General features: G+C 54.1%; 1 protein-coding gene across 16 annotated transcripts in view; it reads left to right on the top strand.

Annotated features, from left to right (window-relative positions):
• The window catches only part of TTC39A (tetratricopeptide repeat domain 39A), a 53771-nt gene that overhangs the window by 20279 nt on the left and 11422 nt on the right, over positions 1–22070 (top strand). For 9 of the 16 annotated variants that reach the window (XM_036892904.2, XM_057500198.1, XM_036892913.2 and 6 more), the window contains 12 exons: positions 5380–5511; positions 6282–6358; positions 7551–7618; positions 8648–8712; positions 10139–10238; positions 11424–11489; positions 13336–13444; positions 13942–14009; positions 14096–14155; positions 15002–15163; positions 19616–19707; positions 21703–21823. In XM_036892904.2, coding sequence (XP_036748799.2) covers positions 5380–5511; positions 6282–6358; positions 7551–7618; positions 8648–8712; positions 10139–10238; positions 11424–11489; positions 13336–13444; positions 13942–14009; positions 14096–14155; positions 15002–15163; positions 19616–19707; positions 21703–21823 — 1120 coding nt within the window. Of the gene's footprint in view, positions 1–5379; positions 5512–6281; positions 6359–7550; positions 7619–8647; positions 8713–10138; positions 10239–11423; positions 11490–13335; positions 13445–13941; positions 14010–14095; positions 14156–15001; positions 15164–15223; positions 17249–19615; positions 19708–21702; positions 21824–22070 lie in introns of those variants that run through there. The other 7 variants (XM_057500200.1, XM_036892906.2, XM_057500201.1 and 4 more) reach the window with 7 other exon arrangements.

Genomic DNA, 22070 nt, shown 5'->3' with positions numbered 1-22070 from the left:
TATCTTTTTAAATGTTTTACTCTTTCCCACCGTAATCTCAGATTTCTACAAGTTCCCTTTTTCTGCTTAGTGGGGGAACCCTCTTGTGGGGCCTTTCCTCAAATGCAATAGTTCCTGGCTGGCTGGCCAGTCATATTTAAGAATCAGTTTACTCAAAGGCCAGCTGGCAAGTCTGAGCCAAGCATCCTTGTAATTGGTGGGGTCGGCTTTTGGATGGTTGTGTAGAAAGCTGGCCCCACCTGTCAGCTTCTCTAGGGAAGAATCGTTTGTTCAGCAGCCTGGACAGAGAACCCCTGGCCGCCTGATTTCTGGGACTGGGGAAGGGTGTCGGAACAGGGGTTTGATTATGCCTGCTGCCTACTCGCCTAATCCCCTCTTCTCAGCTCCAGGTTGTCCTCACCGTACCTAGTTCTCCCAACCCTCCAGAGAAAGCAAATGCTGAGGGAGGGGGCTGCTTTCCCCAAGTCCCCAAGCCTGACCTGTTCAGTATCTCTGGACTTGATTAACCCATCATTCTCCTGTCTGGGGTCACAGACCCAGGTCTGGGGGCAGGGATTCCAGGGCGTGATGGTCATGAGTCTCACAGTGAGTCAACAGTCCCTCTGGCAGCAGCTCCCACACCTCTGAGGGGTTCTGGGCTTGAGGTGGGGCTGGACCACATGTGTAGCCAGAGCGTGGCCACTGCCTGAGGCGGGCAGAGCCCCATCCTCCTCCATTACCAACCTCCAGATTCCCCTTGCAGTGCTTTTGGAAGGCTCCGTGACTGCATTTCCCTCCTGGTCATTATCTGTCCCTAAATGGACTCCTCGCGGCCACCGTTCCTCACTGAGGGGCTGCCTCACCCTCCCTCACCTCAGAGGGCCCTTTACCAGAAGTCGGGCAACTCAGACCCCTCAGAGGAAACACCTGCCCTGAAGGAGGCGCCACAGAAACCAGTCTCCCATGGGGCTTTTACCTCACACTTAAGGCAGTGTAGCTTCTCTTTATCTCAACCCCGGCCTCATTCCAAAAATAATATTTTCCTTCTTTTTGAGTTTAAGAGCTCTTTCCCCAAACAGTAGATGTCATTAGCACACACCCCAACCTGTCTTGTCACAACAAAAAAAGTTTCCAGAAATTGCTAAATGTACAGGATTGGGGCTGGGGAGGGGAAGGAACAATAAAAATACATTCCTTTCTCTGTTATGAACCACTGGTCTAGAGGAAATAATTCTTGCTCAAAAATGATCTCCTTCAAAGATGTTGGAGTCTAGTTTCATTCACTGTTCCTCATTGTACACATGGTGTCTCATTTAATTGTTATCCTACTTTGCTCTCAGCAAGTACCTGGGCTCACCAAGCACCCACTAACCCCGCCTTGGCATTTGCTTTGCATTTGCCACTTCTTTAAGTAGCTCCTAGTTTATTTTACTTTCTTAATGAAAAAGGTGGTAATGGTTGGTAAGTAGCAGAACAAGGATTCGAATCCAGGTCCATCCGGCTCACAAGCCACTCTCTGCCTCCTGGGTTGTCTTGGATCTTGAGCAGGTGGTGGATGGAAAGCCTCACCCCTGTCTCCTCCACCACACCGGAGTGAAGGAGGGAGAGCAGGTGTGTGTGTGGGTGGGGAGAGCACAGGAAGTACAGGGTGTGTCCATGTGGTGTCCTCCGATGGAAGAGGCAAAGTCCCGTGCTTAGTCTGGCTGAGTTTGCTGGGCCTGCTGAGAGTGTGCCTGTCTTGGTACCTGGCGGCTTCCTCCAGCATTGTGTGGTGCCAGCATGAAGAAAGCGGGCAGGTGTGCGGCTCCTGGGCCCAGTGCAACAGCAGGTTGGAAGGCTGAGCAGTTAGTATTTCCACCAGAGAGTGGCTGGAATGAGGAGGCTAAGCTGTGGGGGCGGGAGAAGAGGACTGGCTGGAGGTGGGAGGATGGGCAGTGGGGGAGATGAGTGAGAGAGCGGGATGACAGGGAGGCTGTGGTTGGGAGGGTGGGGGGTCCATGTAAGACTCCAGAACAGAGCCATTCTGTGGAGTGATGATGAGGTCAAGGTGCAATCCATGGCATGTGGTGGTTGGGCGCCTGTTGCTGGCGGGGCAACACCACGTGAATGCCCTCATGTGCCCAACAGTATACTGGGTGCTGAAGCTGCAGAACTGAGCTAGATGTGGGCTCTTTTCAGGGTTCTGCAGGGAAACTGACACAAGCAATAAGGGGTGGTACTGAGAGTTATCCAGGGACTCCAACTCATGTGGGAAGGGGCTGGTCAGGAACGCCTTAGGTCTGGCCACATAATTTCTGTGGCACATTGCAACATGAAAATGTGGGATCCTCTGTTTAAAAGTTATTAAGGATTTCAAGATGACGACAGCAGAGCAGTAAACAAGTATGAGGCCTTTTTAGGTGTGGGGCCTTGTGTAGCTGCACAGATTGTCACACACCCATGAAACCAGCTGTGGAAGGCTTCTTGGAGGAAGTGACATTTAAGCTGAGATAGGTTGATTGAGGAGTTAGCCAGATGGAGAGGGCATTTCCATGTAGAGGGAACAACCTGTGCAAAGGCCTGGCAGTGAAATGAGGGCCTCGGACTGGCTGAAGTGGAGAGAGTTAAGGAAGAGGGCAGGGTGATGGACATTAGACTGGGAATATGAGCCCCCAGAATGTGCTTGGGCTAGAGAAGAGGGTAGTGAGATAGGGTCTGAGAGGACCTGGAAGTAAGGGAGGCTTCCATGAGGATGAATGGGGGAAGCTTGGAGGCATAGGGCTGCCTCTCTGCCTTCCAGCTGTGAGCTGCTCCAGCCAGAGAGGCCCTCAGGGGGTGAGCCTTAGGCTGGGACTGGAGAGGGGTTCCCCAGGAAGGAGAGTGAGGGCTGATCAGTCAGAAGGCCCTGACAGCGGGGGCAAGGGCTGACAGGGCCTGAACCTTGGCTGCCGGCAGAAGGAAAGGCTGGAGACCCCTGGACTCAGCTGACCTCCAGGTGGCTAAGGAGTCCCAGCTCCCAGCACCCTGTCCTTCTGACGTCTCTTCTAGTACCATTCCTCCCGTGACAGCTAGTGGGCCCCAGTGGGCATTGTGTCACAGAGCTGGGTCTAGCTGAGAGGTGGCGGTCTGTTGCTCCCAGGGATCTGGATGCTGTATATGCAAATAAGAACTCTGTGGCATGCAAGTTAAACTTGGGGTGTCTGAGGTCTGGGGGTTGTCATACCTCTGCCCCCTGAATTCCAGGCCAGACCATAGCTGGGAAGGGGCCAGGATTCCCAGCTGCAGGGGCATGGTGGAGCCCTGGGTCTCAGACTGGAAATTCCACTTTGCCTGCCAGCTGCCCTCCTGGGCCCAGCAGCAGGGTGGGAGGGTGGGGCTGGGTCTGACCTCGGTGTGGGAGAGGAAAGGAAGAAAGAGGAAGGGGCTTGAGAGTTGGAGATTATCTGTGGGGGGTGGGGGGTGTCTGTGTGCTGCCAGGAAAACCCCTCCTCAAAGAGAAAGTTTTTATCCAGGACAGTGACCCTTGACTGTGGCATTTCATGAAGAGACTCGCATTTATTGAGCATCAGTGATGTAGCCATGGCCTAGGCAGCCTTTTTAAGCCACCCAAAGTCCTGGGAGAGAAGGGTTATTGTATCCATTCAACAGAGGATCAGTCTGAGGCTCAGAGAGGCTACAAGACTCAGCAGGATCACACAGCTGGTGGCTGGCAAAGCCAAGATTGCAGCCTGTCTGAGGGACTCTGCAGCCTGAGTTCTGTCCCCACTACAGGCCATGGCCTCCTCTCTACAAGCCGCTGCCCTCGGATTAAGCAGTTCTAGCAAAGACCTGGGAGGAGTCCTGACAATTCCCAGGGCTGCTGAGGGGTTTCCTTCAAAAAAAACTATGGTGGAAGCTTTGGTTTCCTTCAAAAACCTTTGATTTGAATGGATTATATCACCTGAGGGTCACCCATAAGTAAAAAGGCAACTTAATTCACAAAGGTGTTTCATGAAAGTTCAGAAGGCAAGAAATGGGTCAAGCCGCATGACTTCACGATAGAACCTTATGAACCTTAGTCATCTCTCCCTCTCCTGGAGTTCCCAGCATAAGCCTGGCACTGAGGAATTTTGTAAATAACTAACAAGGGGGTGTAGGGAAGGGAGCGAAAACTGCTATAATAACCTACTGTGTGCCAGGCAGGGGTAATCCCTAGCCAGTCCCACATGGACCCAAACAGGGCCACATTATTGTCCCCATTTTGCAGAAGCATAAATCAAGTCTGAGACATGTTGTGACTTTCCAAGGTAGACAGAAAGACTGGCACTGTTCCCATCCCTCCTTGCCTGCTCTTCTCTCCTTGTGTTAGGCTAAATGCCACCCCCACTTCCCCAGCACACCCTTTAGTTGAGAGGTCCTGGCTGTGGAGGAGCAAGGGAGTGGGAAACAGAAAGGGAAGCCTTCCTGAGGCCGGCTTGCTCAGCCCTGTCACACAGGTGCCCAGGACAGAGGCGAGCCCCACACAAGCTCTGTCCTTGAGGTGCCCAGAGTCTGGGGAGAGAGCCAAGCCTCTGCTGATGTGTGTTCAGTGTGGCCCATGCCTCAGTTACAGACATGCCCCCTGAGGAGGAAGCCCTGGATTCCCAGTGGCCCTCAAGGCATTTGAGGCCTTTTTCAGAAGGGTCAAGGGATGTGGGGGTAGAGAAGGGTATCTCAGCTGAGGGGCAGCGTGGGCAAAAAGGCCTGGAGGAGAGATTTTCTTGAGAGTGCATGTGGTTCCGTGTGGCCAAGGAATGTGACCTGATCATGGGGCAGAAGCAGGTGACCAGAAGGCCAGGCTGGAGAGGTGGGCAGGGCCTGCATCATTCTGGACCTCAGATTCAAGCATTACTTCTCGGGGTGCAGAAGCCAAAATGAGGGTGACTTGACCAGATAACGGGTCGGGGAGGGACAGGAGCTGGCAAGGCCAGTGAGGTCCAGGGAACAAGGATGGGGCTAGCCCAGGGTGGGCCTTGAGGATAGAAGACATCCCACAGACAGGACCTGGGCTCAGCCTGTGGGAGGAGAGGCAGAAGGCGAGACACAGGCCCTGGGCGCCTGAGTATGGCCTCGGGTCAGCATGCTGCTGTGCCTTTTGAGTCTTCACAGCAACCTTGCTGCTGCCATCTGTACAGAATGGATGAGAAACTGAGGCTCAGATTTTGAAAATCCCTTAGGGCCACTCAACAGGAAGAAGAGGAGCTGGGATCCATAGTCTTTTGGGCAGCAGTGCTTTTGAAGGGTCAGACCTGGCTGACCCTCAGGGGCTGTTACCTTGGGAGAGCCCCTTCTCTTCTCTGGACCTCTGTTTCCCCCCAGGCAGGAAGGTGGTGGGTGGTTGACACAGGGCTGGCTAGCTCTGATGTTCTAGGAGTTGGCACTCATGTACCTTCTCTCTGGCAGAACCAAGGACAGCATGTACCACTCATTGACATATGCCACCATCCTGGAGATGCAGGCCATGATGACCTTTGACCCTCAGGACATCCTGCTTGCTGGCAACATGATGAAGGAGGCTCAGATGCTGTGTCAGAGGTCAGGGCCAGGGGCCGGGCAGGGATGGAGGGTGATGAGGCCCGACTCTGTCACGTTGGCCTACCCCAGTGCCTAAAATGCCATATTAGTGATGTTGCTTTTGGCTAAGAGGATGGGTTTCCCAAGTGCTAAGAGCTGCTCCTGTCAGCACTGCCTCCGGAGCCTCATTGTCTGAGCCAGTCCCTGAGAGGCTTCCAGAAGCCAAGCCTGATAGGGAGAAGATAGATTCTGCCTGTGTTACATAAGCTCTTTGACCTTGGGCAAGTCCCTCTCTGGACTCAAATTTCCTTACCGGTAAAATGGGGATGACAGTCTATAAAATGCTGTCTTGTGGGGACCGAATGAAGACACCAATCACAATGCACAATACCAGCTTGAATGAATGAAGAAATAGCCCTCACTGTCTGTGCACAGGTGGTCACTGACTCATGCCTGCTCCCAGCCAGGCCCTGGACACAGACAGCGATAGCCCAGCATGATGTAGGGAAGCTCCTGGGGTCCTGGGGGTCTAGCCAGAGGAGCAGGAAAGGCTTCCTGGAGGAGGTGATGGCACAGCTGGGTCCTAAAGGGTGAATAGGAACTGGTTGGGACATAAAGAGGAGGGAAGAAGGCTCCACAAGAGGCATCGGCAGGGGAAAGGGTGTGAGGAAGCCAGGATTCAGGGGAGTTGCCAGTGTGTGTGTGGAGCCCTATAGAAGGGACAGGAGATGCAGTCCATGCCTGCGTGCTTACCCTCACTGAATGACTTGAGGTCCCCTTTTCTTTTTTAGGCACCGGAAGAAGTCCTCTGTAACAGATTCCTTTAGCAACCTGGTGCACCGCCCCACTATGGACCAGTTCACAGAAGGTGTGCTGCCTGGGATGTCCCCTCAACCCCACTGACCCCAGGCAGCCCGGCTCCAGCCCAGGAAGGGGCGGGCAGGGCAGGGGTCCTCCCAGCCATCCCCCTGAGGGGCCCGACCCTGGCCCAGCTGCTCGGACACAGATGGGTCAGACTCAGGGCCGCTTGAGGAGTGGCTCAGGTGAGGCGAGGGGCTGTGAGACTCGCTCACCTGACAGCATTACCTGCTGAGGACCTGGAAGTCGAGGAAAGAAAATGCTGTCACAAGGTCCTTGCTCTTCGCTGCTCAGGCCAGGGTGGACTTAGGATTATGTGTACAGTTAGGTTTACTAGTTTAATTACTATAGTGATCTCACATGCCCCGGAGAGGAGGGTGGTTTTGGAGGCTGACACACTGGAGTGAGATGGCTGAGAGCCATGGATGGCATGGTCTGGGCTGCCAGGGCCTGTGTGGCGTCTCCCTGCCATGGCCACAAGTGGATGTCCCGGAGGTGGCAGCTGCCAGCTGTGAGCAGCCTGGGGCTCTTCAGTGCAGCAGCAAACAGCCTGCCCCACCTCAAGGGCCCGTGAAGGTCCAGCATGGAACAGTGCGTGTGACAGTCCCACTCCCTCCATCATACCTTCCGTGGCTCCCTGCTGCCACAGGGCCAATCTTCAATCCTCCACCAGGGCTCAAGGTCTTTTGCAGCCAGACCTCCACCCCTCATCTTTCCCTGCCCCTAAATATCTCTCCACTTCACCCCATTTCAACCTTCCGTGGCTCAGCTGTCCTCAAACACCTGAGTTATTTGGCTTGCCTGGGTCTCTGCCTGGAAAGCTCCTCCCACCACACTTTCCATTCTTTTTTCAGCTGAGCTGCCCTTTCTTCTGGAAGTCTCCCTGACTCCCTGGGCTCTGTAAGCTCTCCTGCCCTTAATTACTTGCATAGCCCAAGGCTTCCCTGCCCAGCACTGTGGGGGCGTTGGTGCACAGCACCCGCAGAGGGCCCTGTGCTGCCATTCTGGGTGGTGGGGAAGCTCATCTGGGGCAGCGGTGAGTGCCACCAAGGAGCCAGAGCCGGTTATTGATGGGGCAGGGAGGGGGTGGGCGCTGACTCAGGCTCCCTTTGCCTTTTGGGAAGTGGGGGTGGGGAGGGTTTGGCCTAAGCCTCCTGCCATGAGTCCCAGGAGGCCACAGGGCTTTGGTTTTCTCCCTGCAGAGGAAATCCATGCTGAGGTCTGCTATGCAGAGTGCCTGCTGCAGAGAGCAGCCCTGACCTTCCTACAGGTAGGAGCCCTCTATTGTACAAGCAGTCTGGGGATTTCACCCCCTCACCATACGCATCTCCATGTCCCAGCCAGAAGGGTCTATAGCCACAATCAGCCCCTTTGTGGTTCAGGTGGGGACTAAGGCTCAGCACCATGAATGTCCCTTTATTTTGTTTATTCTGCTATCACACATAATAATTTAACAGACGCCGTGAGCCTTCCACCCAAGTGGAGTACAGAGCCCTCTTTGCCCTCTGGGCTCCTCCCCCTCTCCCCTGCCTCCCTTCACAGGGGGAAACCACTACCTAGAGTTTTGTGTTTATCATCCCCTCCCGTATTTTTGAAAAACAGTTTTCTCAGCTTGTTTCAACAGCATATTACGTTTTAGTTGGCTTTGAGCTTCTTAAGGCCTCAAGCTGTCTGGGACATGCTTTCTTCACTCAGCCTTATGCGTAATAGTCCTTCCTATGAATATACCTGTTTCCTCATCCTCTCTCCTGCTGAAAGACATTGGGATTGTTTCTGGTTGTTGGCTGCTTTGAACAGTGGTGCTAAGAACATTCTTGAAAGTGACATCAGCAGACCATGTCCATCCATTTTTCTTGGGTGAACACCCAGGATTGAAACTGCCAAGTGGGCTGTAGGTATTGGTGTTTTAAATTACAAATGTGATAAATACTTGCTTGTTGTAAAAAAACACAAACAGTCCAAAAGTGAGCATCTCTCTTCCTTTTCCTATACTCCTTCCCTAGATGAGGCACTGTTAACCCCTAAACCCCTAGGGGTGTCTCCTCCATGCCCTTTTCCAAGTACATAGTATGTGTACAAGCAAGGCTGGTAAATGGGGTCTGTGGTTAAGCCATGCATTTGGAGATTTTGTTTAGCAAGCAAGACCCTTATCTCAAGTCCCAGGGGTTGGGAGACCTGGTTTGACTGACCTCTGACACCATCCCCCAGGGCCCCTCATATGGCTGGGCCCAGGGAGGGTCAGTCTCAAGCCTGTGGCCACTCACCCAGGCCTGGCTCCTAGCATGTCTCCCTCCTGCAGGATGAGAACATGGTGAGCTTCATCAAGGGTGGCATCAAAGTTCGAAACAGCTACCAGACCTATAAGTAAGTGTGGCTGGCCTGGGGGGGCCGGGGGCCACAGAATCTATTGCCCTGTGCCCCTCAGGCTGTTCCGTCGGGGGAAGAGGTCTGGAGCCAGGAAACCTAGACCTCAGGCAGATTTCTGTACCCTCTCAGTTTTCTGGAATATTACTCCTGTGGTTTCCTGGGTACATCTGTTCATTTGGTTCTGTTGAGTGCTTACTCTGTGCTGACCCTGAGCTAGGGGAAACTAAGGCACAGATTCTGCACAAACAGCTGGGTCTCAAGGGACAGGGGCAAAGATACTCCTATACATACGTTAAGGCCCAGTCCAAATGCAGCTTTTCCCATGAAGCCTTCCTTGACCCCTCCAGGGCACAAGGATGTCCAAGCATACATATAACCCTCCCCAAGTTGGCAAAGGGCCTGATCATTTCCCTGCCATCTCAGCACTGGGCCAGGCATACGCCAGGTTTATGGATGAAAAAAATGAAGACTTAGTCCAAAACATTTTTACTCAATGTGGTACCACAATCCTTATCTACAATTCCAAAATCTAAAAAGCCCTGAAGGCCAGTTTTCCCCCCTAAGTTTTACGTTAAAACTCATTTTCCGTTAACAGTTGAATTGACTTGAGACTATTTATCATCTTTATTTTCTTCATTTAACATAACTATTTCCTTCTAGAGATACTGAGAATTTGATTTCAAGGTATTGCTGGGGTATGACCCTCCATGTAGCAATAGGCACCACATTACCTTGTGGATCTGTGCTGGGTATGTGTGAGGGAAAGCAGACCATATCCTGGCTCCTCCGGCCTCCCCACCAGCTGCCAGACGATGTTTCCAAGGCACGAACCTTGTCAGCCCACCCCCTGCCAACTCCCAAGGCTCTCTTGCTCTTGGAATAAAGTCCTGGGTCATTGCTGAATCGTTCCTGGGAGCTCCCCCGTCCTCCTGGCCTCATCTCCCTCCCACCCTTAAAGGAGGGGATTCATAGTTAGCAGTTTTGACACCATAAGACATTTGGCGATATCTGGAGCTCAGGTTGCCACAGCTCAGGGGAGATTGTTCCTGGCATCTAGTGGTTGGAGGTCAGGGATGCTGCTAAACATCCCTCACCCGAACAAAGAATTATCCAGCCTAAGATGTCAGTAGTGCCAAGGTCAAGAAACTGTTCTACAGAATGCAGAGCACTGACAAAAGCCTAGATGTTGGACAAGGCAGGTGTGCTAGGGTAGAGATGGCTGAAATTCAGGGGCATGAGTGTGTTAATACAGGGGAAGATGAGGTTAGAAATTGCTCAAATGCTCTGGATTGCCAGAACTGTTGTAAATCCGTCACCAGGGCATTCTGGTATCATCTGGGAGCTGGGGGCAACATGAGGCCCAGATGGAATGGGACCCAGCCCCCAGGGTGAGGCTGTAATGGGACTCTGCACCCCCCTGCAGGGAGCTGGACAGCCTGGTACAGTCCTCACAATACTGCAAGGGAGAGAACCACAGGCACTTTGAAGGAGGGGTGAAGCTTGGTGTGGGAGCCTTCAACCTGGTGAGTGGGGCCCTCACTTCCCTGCTGTACACATGGGCTGTGCTGGGCTGCTGGGCCAGCCCCAAACCTAGTTATAAAGCAGACATTGCCAGCCTGGGGGGCTCACGGCTGGGGTCGGGGTGACAGTGCATTTTTTCCTGAGTCATACTGAAGCTTGAAGTCTACCATGTTGGCAGTATGTATAGCTCCAGAAATGGACAAACATAATAAGTCAAAGCCTTTTCCACCCTGGAGAGCTAGTGTTTCAACAATGACCCATGGTAGGGAAGGAGTCAGGCCTGGAAACTGCTAATGATCCACAGGGAACAGAGAGCCAGGACCCCTTCCTGGGGGAGCTGGGGAGCGTTTCACGGAGGGGGTAGTATTTGAACTGGATCGAGAAGGATCTGTAGGCAGAGGAAGTTTTCCAGGCAGAGGGAACAGTGTGAGCCAAGGCAGGGAGGGTCAGATGAGCAGTGCCTGCTCCTAGGAGGAGGAGCTGCTTCCAGACAATTTAAATGTCTGATCCTGGGTGGGCAAGGACCCATCTGACAGTGTGGGTGTGGTGGGGGGCAGCTCTCCCCTCTAGGGAAGGCCTTGGGGCAGGAGTCCCTGCCCCACTCCAGGTTCCAGGTCATGTCTGGACTGTCATGGGTTCAAGTAGCTCCAACTTGGAGGAGCTGTGGGGCCTTGGACATGTCCTGTCACTTAATGCACCTGTGCTTCTGCATCTGTCACAAGGGTCAATACATGTCATCCCTTCTTTGCAGTGCTCTTCTGAGGATCAAATGCAGTGATAGCACCTGTGCAAAGTAGGGATCCAGTGTTATGGCAGTAAGAATGGCTACTGCTAGTGCAGGCCTCATTGCACACTTCACGTGATCCACCTGCACAGCACCCCTGTGGCAGGGAGGGGAGCTGGTATTTTTCCCATTTTACAGATGAGGAAACTGAGGCACAGAACGGCTATATAATTTGCCTAGCTGTGAGTAGTGAGACTAGGATTTAGACACAGTCCTCTCCCAGTTGTCCTGCTATAGTGCCTGTCTGTCTGAGGAAGCTGGCTTTCCAGGAAATGCAGTGCCTCCCTGTGGGCATTCTGAGAGAAGGCCTGCACCCCAGGACTGTCCCCGGACTCTGGGGGCTTGGGGAGTGGGAGGGGCAGGCTTTGCTCCTCCATGTACCCACCTGCCTCTGTTCCTGCAGACGCTGTCCATGCTTCCCACTAGGATCCTGCGGCTGTTGGAGTTTGTGGGGTTTTCAGGAAACAAGGTAACCACCTGACTTTTAGGGTTCCAGGTCAGGAGTTGGCTGGACAGGGGAAGGCTGAGGGGCTGTGGGGCCAGAGTGCCAGCCCTGGCTCAGTCCCCTTAGTGTATGGCCCTGCACAGGGCCCAAACCTCTCTGGGCCTCAATCTCCTCTCCAGTCAGTGAGGTCAGTGATTCCCAGCCAAGCCCCTCCCAGAGTAGAGAGGCTCTAGGGTAAGGTTGGGTGTGAAGGGCACCATGTTCAGTGGCCTGGGGTCATGCTTTGTGAGCCTGACAGGTGTCAGAAATCTAATCCTTCTCCCTTTGAGCAAGTTTCTTCCCCTGGGACCATTTTCTGGTCTGGGTGATGCCCAAGGGAAGCCCTGCTGTGCATCAGGCCTTGAGGGCAGAAACCAGGACTCAGGCACCCCCAGATGCTCTGCTGAGGGCAGGAACACGAGGGCCAGGTAGCAGGTGGGGAGGGCTCCCTGGTGGAGGAGGCCTGGTGCAGTACAAGGAGCACTGGCATGGAAGCCTAGGTCAGCCCAGCTTCATCCCTTTCTCCCTGTGACTCTGAGCAAGTCCCACCTTATTTTGGTCCTCTTTTCAGTAAGACAAAGGGCTTTTTTTTAGTGTTTATGAAACCTGGACTTTCTCTGACCCTTCTTGATTTTTGCTTTGTCCACAAACCTTTATATGATTATTTTTGCATTATTTTTCTCCAAAGTGGCTCATTTTCTACTTACATTTACTCATTATGACAGAGGAAACCCTTGTCATTTGGCACAGTAAGAATATAATCATAATAAATATTACAAGAACCAAGCAGTCTCTCAAAAGGTAGATGACGAGGTCTGCCAAGGCCATTTCTCTCTGAGAGAGGAGCTTAGAGCTAAGAGTGACGCTGAGCACACACCAGCCCTGAGGCTTTCTCCTGGTCACGGTCAGGAGGACAGACGGGGCACCGAGAAGGGAAGCCTCTCAAACTTGGGGCTCTGTGCCTCGTGCTTGTCCACAGACCTCTAAATCCCATGGCCCAGGAAACACTGGCCAGAGGCTCTGAAGGCCCCTTGCAGTGTTCTCTTCAGAAGGTCCTTGGCTCATGAGTAGGATTTTAGGATGAGGACAGGAGAGAAGAGCATGAGGAAGGTTGGGAGGCGGGGCAGTGTGGCCAGCCTGGCCAGGGAGAGGGTGGCAAGGCCAGAGTGGAGAAACCCCAGCACGAACCGGCTTCATCTTTATTCTGAAGGCAAGGGAGCTGTGGAGGGTTTCAGGCAGGGGTGAGGCAGGTCAGATTTGTATGCTAGAAAGAACAAGAACACCCTGGAGGACAGAGGGGCAGAGACCACAGGCAGGGACACAGGTGGGCCTCTCACCCCTCCCCACCCCGCCCCAGGCACTGGAGACTTCTCCAGGAAGCCTTCCCAGACTACAGGCCTTGTGGCCCCATCTGTGCTCCAAGCCTGTGCTTAAGATTATCTGCCTCCTTATTCCTCTTCCCCCACCAGACCTGGCCGCTTGGTGCCTCAGTGCCCACCACAGGCTGAGCAGCTGAGCCAGGGGCGGAAAGGGGAAGGGACTGCTGAGGTGGCGAGGCACACCTGGCCCCGAGGCCTTTGCCCTGGCCTTGGCAGCAGCGTCCCCTGCCCTCAGGAAGGCAGCTGAGGCACGGAGAGGGGCAGCCACCTGCTCAGGGTTGCACAGCCCGTGAGCAGCTGACCAGGCCCCCAGGGTTGCAGACTCGGGGCCCAGTGCTCTCCTGCCCCTGCCCCCACAGCGTGGGTCTCACAGCTGACTCCCAGGGTCCTGGCTCAGTGGCCTGGGGAGCTTGGGCCTTGCTGGCCTCAGCCTGTACCCCTTTGCTCCGCAGGACTATGGGCTGCTGCAGCTGGAGGAGGGCGCGTCGGGGCACAGCTTTCGCGCTGTGCTCTGTGTCATGCTGCTGCTCTGCTATCACACCTTCCTCACCTTTGTGCTGGGTAGGTGTGCCTCTGGCCGAGGCCTGGAGCCTGGGGATTTGGCTGGCTCTGAGGGCAGGGGGGTGCAAGGGCAAGTCCCTGCCAGGCTTCCTGGCCTGGGAATGGGGCACCTAACCCAGAAACCATGGAGCTGCATCAACTGTGATGGGCCTGGACTGCTGACCTTTCCCTTCCTCACAGGAAGACCAGGTTCCAGCCCAGTTTTCTCATCTGTGAAGTGGGGATGATCATGCCCACTGTGGAGAGGTGTGAGGACCCTGTAGGCAGGCCCTTGAGGTTCTGGGCACAGTCTTGGGGATATGGGCTCTTAGTTCTGAGCCGTGTGGTGTTCCAGGGGCAATAGCTGCCCTTATTTAATCCTCATGTTACCCTGGAGATAGAAGATTATCATCCCCATTTCACAGAGGGGGACAAGAGGCACTGAGAAGCCCCCAGTAGCTTGCTGGGTCACAAGAGCCAACGGTGGTGACACGTGGTGTTGTCCCTACATCCTTTAGGCACTGGGAATGTCAACATCGAGGAGGCAGAGAAGCTCTTGAAGCCCTACCTGAAGCGATACCCCAAGGTGAGCCCCTCTCCTGCCGGAGACCCCCAGCCCGCATGTGCCCTGTGGGCCCACACAGACAGGGACCCACGCGTGTGTCGTTACAGGGTGCCATCTTCCTGTTCTTTGCGGGACGGATTGAAGCCATTAAAGGCAATGTTGATGCAGTGAGTAATGGGGGTCCAGGCCAGTGCCAGAGGTGCTCCAGGGTCTCCCAGGCCAGCAGGAGGACAGGCACACAGACACACTCAGGGATGGCAGATTGGGAGAGGCAGGGAGAGGGCAGGGCGGGAGAGGCACTTCTGACTGGGACAGCCTGGGAAGAGGACGGAGGCAGCAGCGTTTGTGGTGAGCAGGACTGGGCAGGCAGTTGCTGGACTCCTGGAGAGGGAGGCCCCTGAGTCAGGCAGGGAGGTGGGAAGCCTGGCTCGCTGGGGGCATGAAATGGTGGTGCCAGGGGGTGAGGCTGGCTCCTGATGGCCTGGCTAAGGAGTCTGGGCTCCATAGGTAGGAGGGAGCCATCAGAAGGGTTAGACGGGAGGATACTGGTGCTAGCAGAATCCGCAGCACTAAGCCAGGGCCTAGGACATATTCCACAACGTGGAGTTCCTGGATGTCCATCGGGCCCTGGCCATGACTCCTCGGGCAGCAGGACAGGGCCTCAGGTCCAGGTCAGTTTGTAGGAGCCTCTGGAAGCTTTAGAGTTTGCTCTGAGGCATAGCCATTATTATGCTGCTTTAATATTAACACATTCCGTTGCCTGTTATCCCTCCATCCTCTTGGTTTGTGCTGAAAGACTAGACTAGAGGGACAGTAACTGGGCCCAAGGTCACGTGCAACTTAGTGGGCAGAACCAGGACTGGAGGCCAGAGCCCCTGTGTCCAGTGGCCTCCCTGCCCCCAGCCTGGTACAGGGCCAGACCACTGTGAGCAGGAGGGGCCGGGCCTGTGGGTGCAGAGGGGTCTGGGGTCTGGGAACGGGGCACCTGCCCGGCTGACCCGCGGTGCCCACAGGCCGTGCGGCGCTTCGAGGAGTGCTGCGAGGCCCAGCAGCACTGGAGGCAGTTCCACCACATGTGCTACTGGGAGCTGATGTGGTGCTCCACCTACAAGGGCCAGTGGAAGGCGGCCTACTTCTATGCCGACTTGCTCAGCAAGGAGAACTCCTGGTCCAAGGTAGGCAGGCACCTGTGTCCGGGCGCTGGGCGATCAGGCCAACCCAGGCGAGGCAGGAGCCACAGGCTGTGGGCCAAACCCTAACTTAGCTGGAATGGAAACAAAACCATAAATGCTGGGAGGACTCATGGTCAGAAGGGACCACATACCCTGAGGAGCAGAGAAACTTGAGAGCTATAATGTGTTGGTCAAGATTTTGAGTCACAGGGATGGAAGATGTTCTCACGGTCTAGGTGAGCTGCATGTAGGACTTTGTTGGGGCGGAGAAGGTCCACTTCTGCCACCCAGTGTGGTGGCCACCTGCCCCTTGTGCACACTGAGCACTGGAAATGTGCTCCTGCAATTGGGAAACTGGATGTTTTAGTTGTATTTCATTTAATTAATTCAAATTGTAATTTAAAAATCACATGGGGCTAGTGGCCACAGTATTGGATTATGGGGACCCAAAGCACAAAAGGTTCATTAGTTCATATAACTGAAAATTCTAGGCACATCTGACTTCAGGCAGGGCTGGAGCCAGGAATTCGGATTCAGTCATCTGGGCTTGGCTTTTCTGTCTGTGGCTGTGCTCTCCTCCTGGACACCTTTGTTGTGCAGGCAGGTGGCCTCCATGTGACTGGCACGGTGGCCATGGGCTGCCTCTAACGCACATCTGTCCTTTTGCTGTGACCAAAGTCCCACAACAGAACGCTGCTGGTCTGGCACAGATCGTTTGTCAATGCCTGGAAACAGGGGTGGGAAGACTCCTCATGGATTGGGAGTAGAAGAAGGCTGGTTCTCCAGAGGGAAAAATGAGGTGATGTCCTTAAAAGAAGCCTTGGGCACTGGGGAGGAGCATTAAAGAAATGGACATATGGACAAAGCAAAGCAAAACAGATACTCGCCATAGATGGAAACTTACATCATCACAGTAAGTGATGAAATAAGTGTTATCCATTATCATCACAGTAATGACAGCACAGAATTCTGAACCAGGAGTCTGAGAATAATCTAGATCATCAGAAAGCATCTAATCTGATATTGGCAAATACATAGCACATATGTCTCAGTGACCTTAATCCCTATTTCTTACTACCCTCCCCAACTCTACATGGAAGCACATTCTCAGTGGAAGGGAATTCTCCGGGTGGGGGCAGGCTCTCCTGAGCTCTCTCTGTGTGCCCAGAACTTGCCATTTCCTCCGCACCACACCCGGTGAGGTAGAACTTATCTCCACCGGGGCTGAGAGAGGGTATGTGAGCTTCCCGCTCACATAGCTGGCGCTGCCAGACGTTGGATTTGAGGACAGCTGGTGTGACTCAAAGGCCACAGCTTTCCCGCACTCCTCGAGTCCTCCCGAGGAGGCCTGCTTGCCCCGAGACCACCCCCTGCTGAAGCTGCTTCCTCAAGCCCAGGCCCTGTGGGCACAGCATTCATTCCTCATCACCGACCTCTCCCAACAAGAACACAGTCTCAGGGAGCCTTTTTGGACTAAAGTGACCTAGAAGCCTTCCTGTGGAGTAACGCAGTGGCGGGGTTCCTTACATGGGGAAGAGGAGGCCTTGGGTGACCACAGAGCTGCTCTGCTGTGAGGAACAGGGAGGGCCAGGCCTCCCAGGTGTCAAGAAGTCTGGCTGTGAGTCAGCTCTGCCCCCAGCTCAGTCTCTAGCTGGCTGTGTGACTTTGGGTGGTCAGACCTTCTCTCTGCCATGCTTTCCTCAGAAGAGTTTCCTGTGAAAGTGAGGGTTTCAGCACCCTGAGTTCTGGGCCTCATTCATTCCTAATCTCTAGCTCTTGGCTGCCACAGAGTCCACCAGAGTCCACCAACTTCCACCTCTGGGTCTTGGCCTGTGACCACTGCTGTACATGCGAGCCCCTCTGCTCAGCACCTCTCTGCTGGACTCTGCCCAGCCAGCGCTGTGCAGCCTTCATGTTCCCCCAGCGCTTGTCCCTTCAGGGAAGGCTTCTGGATGAGGAGACAACTGAGCTGAGTCCTGAGTGGAGGAACTGGGGTGGCAGAGTGGAGGAAGTAGAAGGACAGCCAGGAGGACAGCAAGGGCGAAGGCCCGGAAGCTAGGGTGCTGCTGCGAGGTCCTGGGTCACCAGGTGAGGGGCTGGGGGTGGGAGTACAGGGGGGCTTCAGAGGGACCTTCTCCATCCAAGCCACCCACTGTAAGCTTGAGGACAATGACTATCTGACTGCACAGACCCTGGTAGAGCAATCCGGCAAAATAAATGTGCGGAACCAATGGTCAAACATGACTTAGGGAGACAGGTCGCCCATCGGGGGTGGGGGCTGCTGTTTCCCATCAGTGTGGCCCCATAACGTCCTTGAGAACTTGGATGACCACAGGTCTCACAACCCCAGGTCACTGCCAGAGGGACAGCTCAGGCCTGGGGTGAGTTCAGGGAGTGATTGGGAAGGAATGGCAGAAAAGCAGCCAGAAAAGCAGGTCGTGGAGGGCCTCGAGTGGCTGAGCTTTAGTCCGACAGTGGGGAGCCCTTGACGCTTGTAGCTTAGATTTGTGCCTTAAGAAACCCTGCCTGCAGTTGCTGGGCACCTCTATAAGCCAGGCCCTGTTCTAGGCTGACATACAACAGAGCAAAGACCCACATCTCAAGGCTCATATTCCTGTGGGAAGAGAGAGAAGAAAAACAAAAACACATACAGTATCACATGTCAGGTTCCTGTAGTGCAGTAAAGAAAAACCAGGCCAGGTAAGGATGCAGGCGTGAAGGGAGGGGCTCTTTTGCACAGGGTGCTCAGGGAAGTCTGTCAGAGAAGATGCCAGAATGAGGGGAGGGAGCAAGACATGTGGATTTCTTAAGGAAGAGCGTTCTATGCAGAGGGCGCTGTAGATGCCAGGGCCAGGGCAGGAGGCAGCTGAAGCTGAGAGCCTTGGATGTGTTCTGAAAACAGCCCAAGGCGAGTGTGACTAGAATGATGTGAGTGAGGAGAAGCAGTAGGAGAGGAAACGGGGAGACTGGATACAGTTTCAGGCCACGACGGGGGGTTTGGATTTTATCCTGATCATGAAGGGATATATCATGAGGGGAGTTGCGGCAGGGACGGACATGGCCTGACTTAAAATGGTGAGAGTGGCGATGATGTGGACAGTGGCTGGCAGGGGACTGGAGTGGGAGCAGGGCTACAGGTTAGGAAACCATGTAGACTAGGACAGCAGGACATCCCAGGTGGCCTGGAGCAGGGAGACAGTGTGGAGGCTTGTGCAGTAACTGAGGTGGGCAGTAGGGCAAGGCCAGTGGGATTCCAGAGCTAGATAGAAAGTAAACTCATGAGGATCGGGTCACTCTGTGCCAGGGAGGGGAGGAGGCAATGAAGACACCAGGAAGTTAAAGATGGGATGGGGCACAGGTTTCCCCAAGGGGAGAGTCTTCCCATCACATCCCACAAGACCAGCTTTTCCCCATTTTGTGCAGGGCCAACCGAGGGCAGAGTGGAGTCAGGAGGAGCCCTGGGCTTCAGCAAAGGAGTGGCTGCCGGGTGAAGGCTGCTTTCTGCCTTCTCCAGAGGATGCCTTGCTCCCTCCCCTCCAGCACCCGACCTTGCTTTCTGGGATCCAGGGAGTAGCTCCTCCCAGCAGCCCCCAGTTGCAGGAGCTGTGGTTCAAGACTTGGCCACTGGAGGGCAGCACGCCAGCCAGGCCCCTCTGGTGCAGGACTTCTGGGGAACGGGCGCAGCTTTCCGGATGGATCCCTGGGGTTGGGGTTGGGGTTGGGGTTGGGGTGGGGTCTCTGCACAGCTGCATCTTCCCTGTCTGGCTGTTAATCCAGTAGGCAAGGGGCTATTGACCCACACAAACCTGGGGTCACTCCCAGCTTTGCCCCAGCAGGTCTGTGGTCCCAGGAAGCAGAGGTGGGGTACAGATTCTTTCCTGGCACTGTCTTTGGGATCAAGTGAGGTGATGTATGTAAAGTGCCTGGCACATAGTAAGGCAATCCCACCGAGAGACCTTGGACTGAGGCCTGACCCGGAGCCCTGCTCCCTCTGCTGGCCTCATTCCTTTATACACCCCATGCTTCATGCTGCCCATTGCAGCCTACTTACATGCGTCTCCGCCCTGCCCCTGCTTTGCTCTCGCTGTTCCCCTTGCCCAGAAGGTCCTTCCTCAGGTCTCTGTGAATCTTCAAGGGACCAATCTGAAGTAGTTGCTTCCAAGAAGCCCTTGCTCCCTGTTTTTGTGTCTCCAGCCCCCACTTCATCCTTGCCCTGTGCACCTACTAGCTTCCTCTCACTGCTTCGGGGTGGAGAGGGCAGCTGTTTGGATGTGGGCCCGTCCTGGAGTTGACTCCCAGCTCAGGACCTCACTCTCAGTTTCTCTCTGGGTGTTGGGGATGATGTTAGCTACTAGGCTGGGCCTTAGTGAGGTCCCAATGAGGAATTTGTGCCAGTCTGGGGCGGTGATTGGAGGACCGGTTGCTCACACCTGCCTGTTACTCTCTCTCACGCAGGCCACTTACATCTATATGAAGGCCGCCTACCTCAGCATGTTTGGGAAGGAGGACTACAAGCCGTTTGGGGATGACGAAGTAGAGTTGTTTAGGTGGGTCCTACCCTTGCACCCCCATTGTAGGCCTCAGCCAGGGTCTACCCAAAGCCACCCTGAGCTGTGGGTACCAGGGAGGGAGGTGGTGGCCTTGTCATCTGCCTTTGCCTTGAGCTCCCTGGCCTTCCCTGGGTTTGCCCCACATGCCTGTTATTCCCTCCCATCACCACCACCTCCTGCTGCTTTTCAGAGGTTTCTTTCATGAAAGTGGTTTTGGCAACCTCCTTTTCTCTTTCATCTGGCCAGTAGGATAGATGTGGACACTGAAGTCCAGAGAGGTCTCTCTGCTGAGTTAACCTGACACAACTCAGAGAACACAGTAGAGACTTGGAATCAAATAAACAGGATTACATCCAGCCTCTGGTATTTCTTAGCTCTCACCTTGAACAATTGCAGTCTATAAAATGGAAATAACATCCTCTGCCGCGGGATTTTTTGCGAATCAAACAGAGAATATATTTAAAGAGCCTGGCAAAGGTTCTGGAGGCAATGAGCAGGATGGCTGTTTTTCTTCTAACCTGTAACTGCTGTATTTGCCTCCTGTGAAGGGTCTAGAGCAGGGCTCAGCCTTAGCAGGCTTAGGATGGAGCCTTAGCAGGCTGAGGATGGAGCCTGAGGCTCTCCCCCGGTTGTGGTGCAGGTTGGCCCCAACTTGCACACCTGGAAGTGGCAGTAATGCAAGCTGCCTAGGCTGTGCTGTCACAGGCACAGAGTGTTCATCATGCACTGAGTGCCTCCATTTCTCCACCTTGTAGAACTCTTCCATGCAGCCTGTGATGGTAGGTATTTGTGGGAGAGGAAGGATAATTTTACCTCTACCTTTCTAGGTTCTTGGTTGAGACCTCCGTAATAAAAGATTAATAGGAGAAAAACAAACTGAAGTTTAACAACATGTACACCTCCTGTGTACATGGAGAGACCCAGGAAAACTGAGTGACTCTGAAATGGCCGAGCCATCACCTTAAATACCATCTCTAGTTAGAAAGAAGATGGCAGGAAAGCGGGGGGATAGAGCCAGCTATGGGAGGTTTTCAAGCAAAGCATGGTGAAGGAGGGTATGGTCGTTATGCAGATTTAAGTCTCTGCCTTCTCCCTTGATTAAAGTTGCTAGGGATTCAGCCATCCTCCTCTTCCTGGTATAGAGAGGGAGACACCCTTACAAATGGAGATTTGCCTTATAAAAGGAAGTGTTTCTTACAAAGGGTAACTTCTACTAGGTCTTCAGAGCTTTTCTTGTGTCTGATGTTTCTTAAAAATAATCAGCCTAAAATAACCTTTATGCAAGATATATATTTTGGGGTGACAAATTCTGCTCCCCTTCGTATCATTATCTTCATTTTAGAGATGAGCAAGCTGAGGCCCAGAGAGGTTCCACAGTGAATAAGCAGGGGAGGGGTCTAGCAGAGGACCTCACAACTAGGTCCAGCTATTGGCTGGTGCCAGCCTGCTCCCTAAGACTGGCAGAAACTGGAGGGTGGGATGGAGCTAGGCCAGTGAGGCCCCAGGTGTGGAGGCTTGCCTAGCTTCATACTACACTGTACTCGGCCCTTGGAAATTGCTGAGGAGGCCACAGTTCCCATGGCAAGAGTTTAAGTTTTGAGCTGTGTGGTCTTGGGCAGGTCCCTCCCCTTCTCAGGGTGTTAGTGTCCCCTGTAAAACCGGGGCCTGCAACCCACTGGGCCCTCGGGAAATGGGGCCTGGAAGTGGAGGAGAAACAACTAGAGGGCAGAGCAGGCCTGGTGCCTTTATGGACATTCTCACCACTGCCAGCTGGCATGGAAGAAGCCCCTTGCTAGCCCCCAGAAGTGGTCAGGTCTCAGGGCAGGGCCTGTGACATGAGGCCACAGCCACAGGCTCTGAGTCAAAACTCTCATCATACAGATGGGGAACAGGCCCAGACAGGGGCCAAGCAGCAGCTGGGCAGGCTGGGGACTCTCAGTCCTCACTAGCTTCTTCTCACCCTCCTCCACACCCTGCTCATCTCTTTCTCAGAGCTGTACCAGGCCTGAAGCTCAAGATTGCTGGGAAATCTCTACCCACGGAGAAGTTTGCCATCCGGAAGTCCAGACGCTACCTCTCCCCGAAGCCCATCTCATTGCCAATCCCTGCTCTGGTGGGTAGGAGAGTGTTGACTGGCCCTGAGCTCCAGTTTGGGATTGTGGGAACTAGCTGAGGGCCTAGAGTACAGCCACTGCTCCAGAGGAAACAGTTGAGGAAGAAAGACCTTCATGCCTCAGGGGCCTGGAGAAGATTTCACAATTTGCCTGGGACTGGTGGAGAGGAACACAGATGAGCCTGAGCCAGCCCCTGACTCTGAGAAAGTATTAGTCTACTGGTGGTAGGGGTGGGGAGACAGGTGA

This window comes from Manis pentadactyla, chromosome 4, assembly GCF_030020395.1.
Source record: "Manis pentadactyla isolate mManPen7 chromosome 4, mManPen7.hap1, whole genome shotgun sequence".
Taxonomy (NCBI): domain Eukaryota; kingdom Metazoa; phylum Chordata; class Mammalia; order Pholidota; family Manidae; genus Manis; species Manis pentadactyla.
This window is presented reverse-complemented; position numbering and strand designations above follow the sequence as displayed.